At 41.1% G+C, this 14,275-nt stretch overlaps 1 protein-coding gene across 1 annotated transcript; it reads left to right on the forward strand.

Moving 5' to 3' along the window:
- The first annotated feature begins 405 nt into the window (after positions 1-405).
- Positions 406-12,936, forward strand: fxyd3 (FXYD domain containing ion transport regulator 3). The gene is made up of 8 exons (XM_084557138.1): positions 406-565; positions 9,118-9,166; positions 9,668-9,700; positions 9,935-9,955; positions 10,078-10,152; positions 10,884-10,920; positions 11,050-11,093; positions 12,230-12,936. Exons 2-8 carry the CDS (start codon positions 9,133-9,135, stop codon positions 12,247-12,249), a joined length of 264 nt encoding a protein of 87 aa, XP_084413264.1. The 5' UTR covers positions 406-565; positions 9,118-9,132; the 3' UTR covers positions 12,250-12,936.
- The last annotated feature ends 1,339 nt before the right edge of the window (positions 12,937-14,275 follow it).

Consider the following 14,275-nt stretch of genomic DNA (forward strand, 5'->3'; position numbering starts at 1 on the left):
TTCCAGGCTGTATAATGCAGATCAAATGGTTTTGCTGTGGAAATGGAAAAGGCGGATCTTCCTTATAGATTACACTTTAAAGGATCATTGCATTATTATTAAATGACTTCTGTCTCTGTTTATTATTACGTCGATCTGATTCGTTTAATCGTCAGTGAACATAATTTAAGTGAAATTAGTTCAGCTTTACTCGACAAACTTCGACATATTCGTTGTCGACAAGCAAAACATTAACGATCCTCTCCTCCTCCACTGCTGACCCTGGACCAGCCCCCCACGCCCCTCTCCTATCCAAGCCCCAGTCTCCAGCGGCCAAACATAAGCAAACAAACCGACCCTGGATCAGAATTGATCAACAAAGCTGTAGCATTTTAAACACTGCCCCCTTTTTGTTTTACCATAAAAAAAAAAAAAAACCAAGCCAACCTGTTGAGCGTCAGTGAAGGCAGGGTGTGGACGCACAGAGTGGAGAAAAGTCGCTGCTGCTGCTGCTTCTGAGTCACATATCCGTCCGCTTGTGAGAAATTTCCGCGTGTTTGTCGCTGCTTAATACAACGAGTCGGAGGTAAGTGTTGAACAAAGAAATGTAGCTCAGATTTCACAAGGCGCCGTCTCTCAAAGCGTTTTCTTCGGCTGTGAAAAATTTGTTGATGAAGTTCTAATTGCCCACATATGCTCCTCTTCTCGGAGAACTCAGCCATTTTATTAAACGTTAGGTTATGTATAAGGATAGCGTTACATTTTAAGATAGCTAGAGCTTTTTTTTTTTTTTTTTTCTTTTTTACTTTCAAAGTTAAAACAGTAGGCTACTTCTTGTTAACTGGCTCACGCGGTTATTTTAAAACGGATAAAGGCTCGAATGAAATCCGTAAACCTTACATTTCCGGATTAAAGCGCGTCATTGTTAAAAAAAAAAAAAAAATGCGAAAGTAAAAATAGGTTCATGTCGCATTTTTTATTTTATTTTTTCCCCTCGTGCCCACCAGTGTCAGGACAATGAAACGGCACGCGCCCCGGGGCCAACGTGCGTAACGGCCCGGTACAGGTTTCTCCTTCACGCGCGTCTCTCGCGCTATATACAGAGGTTTCCAGAAAGCGCACAAGTAGGCTAGGCTTAAAGTAGTGTTTGACACAAAGAAAAACTGTTGCCCTGTGTCTGTTTGAAGTTTTGCTCCTTTTTTTTAAAAAACTCGTTAAATACATTTTTATAACATATTAAATAGCATTAACATTACAGTCATTACAGAGTAGCTACTGTGAAGCTATGTTGGATACAGTAAACTGGCGTGCGTGCGTGTGTGAAAAGGCCAGCTGATAAGAGCAGTGGTGATAACAGTTTTGCTACTATGTGCCACAAGGACAGACTGAGACAAGGACAGGAGCTGTCAAGTTCTGCTGGTTGTTGAGGCTGCTCTCTGTATGATTTACATTTGAAGAACTGTAACCTAACCACAGGATTATGGCTCTTTGAAGGAAGCTGGATATTCTGGTATTCTGGTTACTGGTTCAGTTCTTTTACATGATCTGCTGTTTTTTTGTCTTTGCCTTTTTGTCTCGAGACCCTGCTTTGAAAGATACTTTTGATTTGAAAATATTGCACAAGGCTTTATCTGTGCATTTATTGCTGAAGCGCATTTAAACGCGGCTGCATTTTTCCTATTTGGCGCATGCTCCCTGCAAACTAGCTAGAGACAATTCGACTTGTAAATCTGAGGTGTTCAGGGTTATCTGTAAATCTCAGCTAAAGAAAAAACTTGCATCCACCCTCCCCCTGCCTGCAAACAGCATAAGTATATTCTTACCGTGTGGAAATCAGTCTGGTGAAATTTGGCCTCTTTATTCTCACCACAGAGCCACTGATATTTCAGATACCATTCACAGACGTGACATCCTCACTGTAACCCACAAGAATGTGGTGTCTTCCTTCCTTATCAAAAAATCAATTAACAAATTGTCGTCTGCAGTAAAATATTGACTAATTCTTTCTGTGCTAATCAAAGGGAGAGGCACATTAACGAGTGTGACAAAGGGCCATGAACGGTTAACTGATTATAAGACACACAAAGCCGTTGAAACAACCTTTTTTCTTCTCACATTATTAATATATGTGAACCATGGTTACAGACACAGGCACAGGTAAAGAAGTTGCCGTGGATTATGTAAACATTAATATTTAAGCCTTGGAGGCAACATCAAAACTCATTTGAATCCAACAGAAGTCAGTCTTTCTCTTTTGTGCTTTGTGAAAGTCTAGGAATTCAATCTGGCAACGTGAGAGATTATTTGGAGTCAACTTCACCTGTGTTCAGTTACATAGCAATGCAGAAACATGACCAGACTTCAGGCCAACTTGGCTTGAAGTAGTGCTGCCTTGAGACAGCAAGAAGGTGGGACAGCATCCACAATCCACATAGCATGCTTTTGAAATATGGCTGCAGTGTTTCAGGTGAGGAAAAGAGAGATCAGAGAGGTGGCAGGGTAAGAGACAGAGATGGAGAGAGTGTGAACGAAGGTGGCGACAGACGGAGTTGTCTTTCCTTTCTCAAGTGTGGCAGACTTAGCTCTCTGTTCTCACCTCTCCTCACATGACCGCTGATCTTAAAAAGAAAACAAGATCAGCCAAGGAAAACAGCTAAGAGAGGACAGAGGAGAGACATTTTCTCCTCACCTTTCCTCGCAATCACTTCGGGTGACTCTCAAACACAGATTTAGAAACCTCGGGAAGAAGACATTGATTTTATATCAGAAATGTGTCTGCGACCTTCACTGCATTTCCAACGTAGCCACAACTAAGCAGAGACAGGGCTAATCATTTCTAATTCATTAACCTGCAATAATCAGCTCAGGCCTGACATGGAGGTTATTAGAGCAGTTACTAGTTGACACATGAAAGATTAATAATTTATGAGATGTGAGATGATATGATGGAAATGTACTCTCTCCTTTTATCCGCTGATTGTGACTGCAGAGCAAGGAGCATGAAGTCTGTTGTTAGCCGCTCGCTGCAAGGCTTGTGGTTACCATGTATGACGCATGGCTCTAGTATGCTACACTCCCTCCTTCCCTATGTCTGTGTGTCCCTCCTCATTTCCTCTCTTTCCCAACCGCATTCTCCCTCGTCTCCCCGCCTCCCTCTCTCTTTCATCCTCTTTTTACTGCTTCTCATGTTTACTTCCAAACTTTACGTTTCCAGTGATTGCCTGTCGCGCTCTGCCTACCTCTGTTGCTTATTTGTTTCCTTTTTACACATTAACGGACACTTTAGCTGCGCCTGTTTGAAATGTTTGATCGGTATCCGTCGGCTGTTGTCACCGTGACAAAAAAGTCCGTTGTTCGGCAGCACATCAGTCACATTTCCAGGCATTCGCTGTTACAGAAACATCGTTTAGTCATACAAGGGAGGTTCATCTCGAAAAGTTTTTAATTTGCACATGTGCAAAGCAGGTTCACTCTGTGTTTCAGTGTGTTTAATCCACGGCAGAGACCTCCCATGTGTGTGACTGTGCGTGTTTGCGTCTCGTAAAGGATGTGCTGCGAACTGGAATGCACTGCTTCTAATTTAGGAATAAAAAAACGCCACCGAGAATAGGCAGCTGTCTTTGTAGTGCAGCACAGGAACATAAACACAACCACTGAAACAGGTGGGAAGGGGGAGTGTTAAAATAAAAAATAGAAACAGAGACCAAGTTGCACATACACCACATCTCATAGCACAGTGGAAGAACCAGAAATCTGATATTAAGACGTGCAGAACACATACGTGAAGACGTTGTGTAAAATGTGTTCCTGCTTCATGTGCATGTCAAACACACGTATTACAGAATAACGTGATACTTTCCTGTGACTCTAAACATGACCAGCAGCTTTGGGCGTTGTAGGAAAAGGCTTTTCTTATAGACATTAAAGAAAATGTGTGATTTTAAAAGCTTGAATGTGTGTGTTTGTGTGTGCACACGGGTTTATCTGCGATTTTCAAAGAGAAATAGTGGCCCTTTCCTGTACAGGTTTGGACACACCAAACAGACATCAAATAAATGGCAGCAACAAAGGTCGATATCATTCAGAAAGGAATGCGGGAAGACCTTGTATTAGCTGGGAGGCTAGCAAGAGCTACGAACTCTCTTGTAAACTCTTGTACAGAGCTGGCTGCTTCTAAATCATGCTGATCAGTAGGTCTGCCATTCATTCACTCTACATGTTGTTGTGAAAACATTCATGTGTTTGAATGCTCAGATGAGATAAAGACGTAACCTGTGTGCCCTTTGAATCTAGTTTTTTAGTCTACTTTTTTTCTTGTGGTCGCAGATTCAACTGAAATGGTTGAAAAGCCACTGACTGGCGCCAACGGTGCAGGACACATTGCAAAAAACTAGTCTTTCTGTGTTTTATATGTCAACATATGTGTGTTTTTGTTCATCGTCGTCTTTTTCAGAGCGAGATGTAAGTATTAAGATTCCAAACTGTAGCCCAAAGGAGAAATCATGTATTCTTGTGGGTTTGACAATTTGGGTCAGAGGTTTTCCACAAAGTCAAACTAAGTATCTTCCATCTTGGGTTCCTGACTCATACACAGCTGTAATGTGTTGTGCAACCTCACAAAGAGAACAGGAGGAGAGTGAGATGGGAAAAGGGGAGATGATTATTGGCGTAAACGTAGATCCTAGAGAGTGAGTGCAAAAGACTTATCAAAATGACCGGAGAGGGATGAAAGAGCAAGGACGGGCAGAAGTGCATCGGGAAAGGAAACTAGTAGAGCAGAAGTCTGAAGAGGCCGTGGAGGGTTTGAGGGGAGACAGAAGCTTAACCAGAGCAGAAGAGCAGTGTGAAACTGTGGTTTCTAACAAACAGTTGATTCAGATAGGGAGAGAGAAGGCAGATTAAAAGAAGAGGCAAAGTTTAAAGACACAGTAAGACCAAAGCAGTCCTGAAGACGGGAAGAAAAGGGGGGATGCTGCGAGAACTGAAAAAAAAAAAAGCATAAATAGTGATAGTCGGAGACAGGCAGAGTAGCGTGACAAAGCCAGAACAGTGAACTCTTTATCCCTGGACCAGGCAGAGCTGGGCAAGGAGCTCCACAGGAAATTTGTGCCCAGAGGGAAAAAACACTAAACATGGGACTTCAGCAGTTTCTTTGGAAACGTTTGATGTAAAAGTTGCATGAAGCATGACACCATAGTTGAGTAATCTGCAACTATTTGGATTATTGTTCTGTAACAGTACTTACAGCTACTTTTATGGCTGCTCTGAGCCCTCAGCCTTGCTGGGATGGATGCATACATCTTACTCTGGCTGTCCACCAGCTCGCTGTGCTACTGTCTACTCTACCAGTCATGAACTCATATGATTTGAATAAAGCTTGAGGCCCCACCCTTCACCAACATTTGCTTTAGTATTATGATCTTCAAATAAGAGCAGGGCGGCGCCACGTCTTTATACTCCATATCCTGCCCTTTTCCCTCGTGTTCCAGTCTCTACCTAACCTTTCTGCCCGCTGAGTCTTTTTATCTGTGACTATCTTTCTCTCCCCTGTTTCTGTGTTTCCTTTTGTATCTTTCTTATGAGGTAAACCATTCTCCGGTGGATATTGGCCTATTTCCATCCACTGCATTCCCCCTGCCTCGCCTTTGGTTGCTGTGGGGAGGCACCAGGAGAGCAGCCCTCATCCCGCTCTTCTCTTTCCCCCTCGCTGCCAAACTCCAAATACCAGCAGCCGAGGAGGGAGACGCATTGTCTTTGCTTCCAACCTTTATTGTGGATCTCTTGTTTTCTAAGGTCACTTTAAGAGACTTAAAAATGCTAGATGATACAAGTGGCTCCATGTGTCTATAAACTTGCGGGAAATAGTGAAAATTCTCATTACAATTCACACAGAGTAACATGACATCTTTTAAAGTCTTGTAATGTCTATTTTAACAACCCAAAATTCAAGTATGTTCGCTTTACTATCACATGTGACTGACAAAAGATTTAAACCATACTTGAGAAACTAAGAACACCAAATATTTGTAATTTTTGCTTAACCTGTTGCCGTTCCAACTAAACTAAACCGGGGATTAACTCAGCCGCCTGTCTATGTGCCAACACATGTTATACACCGTTGGAAAGCTTAATTTCTTGAGATTAGAATGATGCACACTATTTCAGGATGCAATCCTAACTGCATGCTCAGTAAGCACTCATGTCAGACCCGTTGCAAATGCAAAAATGCATGCAATTTATCTATTGAGCGTCACAGTGTCCCAAGAGCAGATAAAACTCCAACAACAATGGTCCTGTTACATTACCAAGGGTCCAGTACACATCCACACCAAACCTTTGATCTATAAAGGCACAATTTCCGTTGTAGCAAACTTTTTAAATTTCGATTAACAGCGCATATAATCCACACTTTCTTGATCGTAACCTCCGTTAGATTGCATGTATTAGCCACAGCTCTGAACTCTGAACTGTTTTACCAGGTCTTTGGCACACTCTCCTGATGCCATCCTTAGAAAAAAAACTGTAAAGTACAAATTTTCTGTACTATTATTGTCAAATTTGAAATGAGACATGGTAAGACTCCAAGCTGTGGTCCCGTTGAGTTTTCCAGTCCACACCGCCAAGCTACAGTCATTTTGAAGGCAAATATGGAACAAAATTAGCCGGACATAAAGTCCTTCTTTTTCAGTGTATTCTGACTCCTGTTACTCAGTGCTAGTTACACGCAGACAGAATCTGGCTGCTGGGGAGAAACATTCAAAGTGTTATCTTTCAAAAAACACCAAAACCATGCCTGTAGTCCAAATGGTCCAAGAGCAACTTTAAATTTACTTTGGTTATTACTTTTTTTTTTTTTTTTTTCATGTTAGGCAAAGAATTATAGGAATTTCAAGGGGTTAACGAATGATTGAAATTACGGTGAATTTTAAAGCTGTAGCACAGTTAATCTTTACTGAAACATCTTTCATCAGTCCACATGTGACCTTCAATTGCTAGCACTGTTCTCAAATAGGAAATTCTTGAGATAATGGTGAACATTTTTCTCATTCCTATCTTTGACTAGATGGTCGCCTGTGTGTGCCGATCACCTCTTAAACAGTCAGTCTCCGCAACTTGATGTCATCAAAACGTTGCATTTTTATTCCTCTCACATGTGACCGTGTGTAAATGCCATTTTGAAAATGGTAACGGGCGTGTTTGTTCTTGGCCTGAGTGGAAAAGTGCAGTAAGTGGAAAATCACTACTGTGTTACTTAAGGTGTGTCACCACCCAGTGCACATGGTACATCTGCTTCCTCATGGCAGCTAACACAGCAGGAAGACTGAAATTTTCGGGAAGTGCATTTGTCCATTAAGGATGAGCAAGTGTATCTAAGTATAACCTAATAATTACTATTTGTCAGACACTGGCATTTAAACATATCTGCAGTGACTGATGGCACTTTAAACAGAGACACAAAACACACCATCAATACACTAATGTGCCCTAGGAAATGGGATTAAAACGTCAATTCAGACAGGAATAGCTTTGGAAGTGTGAGTGCACTTTAATTATATTATCACGGATATTTATCTTTATCCTTATCTGGAAGTACGTGGAGAGTGACAGCAGGTACTGCATGTACATAAATGACTGTGCAATGTACATTTGCATGGTGGAGTCGGACTGTAGTCAAATATACGCCGATCAGCCACAGCATTAAAACCAGTGACAGTAGAAGTAAATAACATTGACCATCTTGTGACAAAACAATGTTCTGCTGGGAAACTTTTGGACCTGGCCTCCAAATTCACGAGAACCCAAAACTGATTAAATATCTGCGGGATGATCCTCAGAGGCCCCTCCCCTCAACCCAAAGGACCCAAAGGCCCAATGTTGCCAGACACCACAGGACACCCTCAGAAAGCCCAAAGTCACAACTGTTTTGGAGGAACAAGGGAGACCTGCACTATATTAGGAAGGTGGTCATAATGTTATGTCTCATCGGTGTAAGGTTACCACTGAAACAAGAATAGAAAAAGACGATTGAAGCTTTACCATTGCAGTGGTTTAATGCAGTTACTAAAAAGATTTAGCTCTGCCGTTAAGGCTCCATCAGTGCACTTAGTGCCCATCAACATCAGCTCAAGTTTCTGTGTGTGTGTGTGTGTGTGTGTGAGAGAGAGAGAGAGAGAGAGAGAGAAAGAGAGAAAGAGAAGAGAGACCACTTTGTGCCTATTTGAATTTGATCAGATTTCTTTGTGTGTGCTTCAGAGGGAACGGATGCATGTCCTGTGAGAGAGATGAGTGCGTCTTTGTGTGTTTAAGTCCTTTTAGTGCCCCTCAGAAAACTCAATGTGGCTGAATGTTGCATCACGTCTCTGTTGACTCTGTTAGCTGGTTCGAGCCAGTTTGGAGCTCTGCTATCGGCAGCACACACACACACACATTTAAAACATGATTACATGATTTGCCTCGTATTAATGCAACGACACTCTTGTTCAAATTATCAGAGAATGCTCTCAGTTAACTTTAAAACATGTGCAAGTTGCATACACTGATCTAACAGAGTGGAAGTCCCTTCCCTTCCAGTGGACCGGACCTTAAAAATGTGTAGTCAATAGTTTGTTTCATTAGTTATGTTATGCCATGAATCACACATATACTGTTTGCTAGTTTAAAGGTTAGTGTGGAAATAAGTTTTTAGAAAACCACACAGCCCAAAGTCGCGTATGTGAATATGTGAATTTAACAGAAGCTGAAGTTCAAGAGACATAGTTAATAGTGCTTATTGATAGGGAAGTAAGAGGTGAAATATGCCATGGTGATGGTCATGTTGATGTGTGGTTCATATATTGTGTGAGATGAGGGACACAGTTACACAATACTTGGTGCTACTTTACTATCTTTATTCCTTACTTGACTTGAAAAATGATCCTTTAAACTGTAATTAGTGTATCTCATGGCATAACTCCAATAGGGACAAAACTGATTTGTCTCTGGCCTCGACAACCACACATAGAGTGTTCTTGACAAAAAGGTCCTACGCAACTAAGGTGACCGCGGGACTTTGTCTCTACATACCGTATATGCTCTGTTGGCTTATTTGCTGAATATTGTCAACTAAAGTTTATATTCTGTTTTTGTTTTTTCCAACAGACTCAAGCTGAAAAGATGTCGAAGACCTGCGCTTTGGTGTTGATGACACGTGAGTCCTTTAAACCGAATCACAGTTTTTCACAAAAGAGGAAAAAACAATACTTAGAATTAAATTAGAAGTTTTTTCTTCTCAAATCAGAGTCAGTTTACGTCACTTACATTAAGGCTCATGGTCTGACAGTTTCACTTCCTCTTAACAGAGGAAACCAGTCCATGTTTTAGATAACATGGTTTCCTGGTTGAATGGCTAGATCATTTTGCCCCTGTAAGTCTGGGTTTCATGTCTCCTATAGAAATATATTGTTAGAGAGCTATCCCTAACACTGTAACTATGGTAAATAAAGTGCTCTACAGTTACAGCGTTGATGTGAACAACAGCTACAGCTTCTTTTAGTGGAGGGAAAACAAACGAAAAGTAAAGATTTAAGAGTTTATTTAAGAAAGTTTTAAACATTTCTAACGACCTGTAATTAAAAGTGATTTTTTAGTATGTGACTGAGAGAACAGTGTGTGTAATTTATTTTTTTGCAACTCTTCTGTCTTCTTGCAGTTGTGTCCCTGGTGTTTGCAGAAGAACAGAACTGTAAGTGCACTACAGCAATTTATTTCTGCATTGTTTCACGTGGTGTCCACTAGCGCAGTGTCTTGCTTGAAATACAGTATCTCGACCTGATAGTTAGGCATGTCAAATATTTACAAGTGGGCCATTGTCTGTGCTCACCACACTTTGTACTGTTACTTCATGATGTCACATGGAGACCTGTCTTCACTGCGTTTTTCTTGTTTAACTGACCCTCGTTCATTTCTGTCCCTACAGCTGAGGACCCCTTCACCTTTGGTAATTTACCCTTTCATTTAATCATTGTTACTGATAATGGAAGTAGGAAGATTGTACCAGAAATTCAGCACCCTTATGTTTCCTTTCCCCATTAACGGTTTACATGATCTGTTTGTGATCAGACTACCACAGGCTGCGTGTCGGGGGCCTCATTCTAGCTGCTGTCCTCTGTCTCATCGGCATCACCATCCTGTTCAGTAAGACGCAAATTACGCGCACACACCTCCGCATTTAGCCGGTGCACGCATGCTGTTGAAGGCGACATACTTTGTTGTGTTGCTAATCATCCAAGTTTGAATCCACATGTGACTACTGAAATACCAGACTGTCAAGTGGTGCCTGGAGACAGTCTCCTACCCCCTAGTGTTTGGATCTTGTCACCCCTTTTGTCATTGTAAACTGTCCACTAGACACTATCACCCACACTGAAACCACACCCCACTCATTGATAAACTATTTACATACTGTCCACTCCCTTATGGAGGACTGTAACGCTAATCTGCATGTGTATACTTTAGAAAACAGAGAAATATTTAAGTTTAGGAATGAATAGTAGCAAAATGTATTATTTTTGTATATAAAAATACTTAAACTTAAATTGTGACGTACTTAATTAATAAAGTAGATACAATTAAGTGGGACAGGTATTTCTTATTTTTTGTGCGTTTATTGGCACTTACATTGATTAATGAGCTATTTCTTTGTTGATCATGGTAGATTGGGCCCTCCATAGTCCCTACTTTTGAATCACTGCCGATGTTCTGTGTGGATTTACCTGTATGCTCAAAATATACATGAATGCCAGTTACCAGCTAACTATTTAACAGGACTCTGATGATTGTTTCAACGTGCATAGTCTTAAACAGACTTGCTCAAAATCGCTCAGCCATCATAAACATTGCCTCTGTTTGCTTTGTCTTCTTCTTAGGTGGCCACTGCAGGTGCAAGTTCAACCAGAACAAGAGGTGATACTTCATTCAGTAAAACATTTGTGTAATTAGAGTGGAAACTCCAAACTGCATTTAATTTTATTCTGCAATATGCAAGTGTGTTTCTTTACTTCTCCCTTACTATTTTCCTTTCTATGTTTGCAGGAGGAGGACAGGAAGCAATGCTCAGCAGATGCTCAACGACCAAGGTAATTAGCATTCATCCTACAACAAACCGTCTTTTGTCTTAGTAATTGGCAGTGAGACGATCTAAAGCTCAGCCCGGTCCAAACAAACCCCCCTCCTAGCAGTCGACACCACATTGATGGCATCCTCAAGAAATCTATCAGCTGACCGAATAATTTAGTTAATTTACTCGATTCACTTCATTTGGCTCTAACTCAGTGTGAACGTTTCCTTTATATATTTCCACACGCTGCTCATTCTACCAACATGCGCTTCTTTCCACTAGGATTAAAATATATTTGTTGTCCAAAAAATAAATAAAATACTGTATCTGTATTTAGATCTTTATGCAGAAACATATAGAGCTTCTTTCACTCTGAAAAATAATAAGATTTCATCACCCGCTCGGCACCCCGCCAGGGTCTAAAGTTATATTTACTCTATCCATCTGCTTCGCTGTAAACAGCCTTGTGTCATCCACACACATACTGACACAGAATGGAAAGCACTCACAGTGCAGGACCGAGATGCCATGGAGCTTGCTGTTCAACAGGTGGTGGGACTCTGGGTGTCCATCAGGCAGAGAAGGGAAGGAGGGAGACGAAATGCAGTGCCAGAGAGAAACATGTTACAGTTTTCTTCAGTAGCGAAGCCACAAAAAACATGGCAGTTTTTAATATTCAAGCAGATATAAGCCTCTGTGACAGGGATGGTGTCAAACCCCAGCTCGTTTGATTTCAGCAGCTTAGAGACAATACACAGGTGGCCCATATGGAAAACCTGTGTATGTGTGTAGTATGTAAGCAACACAGTGGGGGCCTACTGGGACATACTGCGCAGATAGGCAGTTTCCACTTGCATGGGCACACGCCACTATTTTTGCCACTCAGATAATGAGCAGTGGTGTGAAGGTGACGTTAAGCTACGAGTATTTATTTTTTTGTGAAGGCTTAATGTAACAGTGTCACACACTTAAGTAGCCACTTCTCCAAATGACTCGCAATATCCTGTTTGACAGTCACATGATCCTGGGAATGCTAAAACGTAGAGCTTAAATGATCCGTTTTGGAGAAAAGAAATGTACAAATATGTTAATGTGAAAGATTCTGGTAGCACATTTATCACATTTTCCTGTCTGTCTGTGTATTTGTGTGTACAGGCCGCTCCTGTGACTGCTAGATGTCAACCAGAACACAGTGATGTCCCAAACCTGCAACCGACGGACAACACAGAGGAGCAGCAGGAATCGTGACAACTGACAAAATGCTTTTGTTGTTTATTTAGAGAGATCAACAGGAAGTTGATCGGAGGTGTAAAGCTTTCTGTCTGATCTGCTGTCTGCACCACTACACATGCAGCCAACTCGGACGTAGTACATACACTTTTGTCACTTTCATTTCAATCAATTTATTATCATTTTTCGTTTTCTTTTGTTTTTTAAGTTTCAAGAAAACCCTGACTTAAACCAACCATTGTACCGATCCTTTTGAGAAATACTTTTACAACTGAAATGCTTGGTCATTCACTGGTAAATATTTGTGTTAACATATTTTACTGATTGAAGTGAAAGTGACTTCACACAACAGTAACACAATCCTTTTACCAAAAAGTAAGTGTCCGCATACTGTAGGCTGTGTTTCACACTTGTCTGTACTGTATGTGTAAGGTAAACGTTCATGTAGATATTAGTCGCTTAATGTGACCAGCCTAACCCACTGTCTGTGCTTTTGTGTCAAATATATGAAATCCACATAGTCCTGAGTAATTAGAGCGGTGTTGATAATTCATGAGTTTAGCTTTATGGAGGAGTGTAGTGGATTGCACTGTTCTGAGAGTCATGTTTCTATAAAAGAACTGTTGAAACGACTGTGGACTTTACTTTTCACTGTTTATGTCTGTGTCTGTATGTGTGTGTGTGTGGGGGGTTCATACTATACAAAATACACCGATCAGGCATAACATTATGACGGGTAAATAACATTGATTATCTTGTGACAATACAATGTTCTGCTGGGAAACTTTTGGACCTGGCATTTATGTGGATGTTACTTAGACATGTACCACCCACCTAGACCAGACCAGACACCCCCACCCCATAGCAATGACACTCCTTGATGGCAGCAGCCATCCAAAGCAAAAATGGTTCAGGAACAACTCAAAAAAACATGAAGAACAGCACAAGGTGTTGACCTGGCCTCCAACTAGGTCCCAAACTGATCAAGTATCTGTGGGATGATCCACAGAGGCCCCTCCCCTCAACCCGTAGGCCCCAAAACCCCCTACTAACAACACTCTGTTGCCAGACACCACAGAACACCTTCAGAAGGACCATGTCCACTCTCTGATGAGTCACAACTGTTTTGGAGGGAGACCTGCGCAAGATTAGGCAGGCGGTCATAATGTTATGGCCTGATCAGTGTCTGCTGAAGTTAAGAATTTAAGAAAAACCTTTATTTGTCTCGCAATGGGGAAATTGCAAAAACAATTTGCAGGTTAGTAAGACAGAGGAGATGGTGATAACATCCTGTTGCTGTTGTAGATGAAATACGTTGTTTCTATGCTGGAAGCAGCTAAACATTGGGAAGACTGAGATTATAAGTGTTGTTTGCAATCTGTAGCAAATACACCATAAACAAAACAAACTGCACAGTGTAGTTTTACTTCCTGTCCACTTGAGAGGTCTGGCTTGTTTTAGTAAGGCTCTGGCTCCATCTAGTGAACACTGAAAATACCTCTCAGCAAGCCTTCCAGTAATCAGCAGTCTACAATAGCTGCAACACCATTCTTTCAACAGGGGAGCTGTGGAGTAATGTTCAGAAGTGTACCTTAAATGCTGCGAATGCAATACGTGTATCTACATGCATAGCTTCTAGATACACACATTGATTAAGATTCTCGTCAAAAATATTTATAACCCTCGATCAATGTAAATTAACTAAATAATAAAGAGTCTCCTTTTTAATTAAGCTTACATGTACAAACCAACAACAACAAAAAAAGCTGCTCTGAAAGACTGTAGTGTATATTTAGAGCAATAGAAGATGGAAAATCAAATGAAAAGACCTGTTAAGGCAATGCAGCCATTGCTATGAGACATACTGCATCTTCTTCTTTTGTTTTGACGTGATCCAATATCTACGGCCCTGTCATTTAATAGTTAAACACTAGCCACTACTCAGCAGTACTCAAAAGCCCAGCACAGAGC

This window comes from Chelon labrosus (assembly GCF_963514085.1).
Source record: "Chelon labrosus genome assembly, chromosome: 12".
NCBI lineage: Eukaryota > Metazoa > Chordata > Actinopteri > Mugiliformes > Mugilidae > Chelon > Chelon labrosus.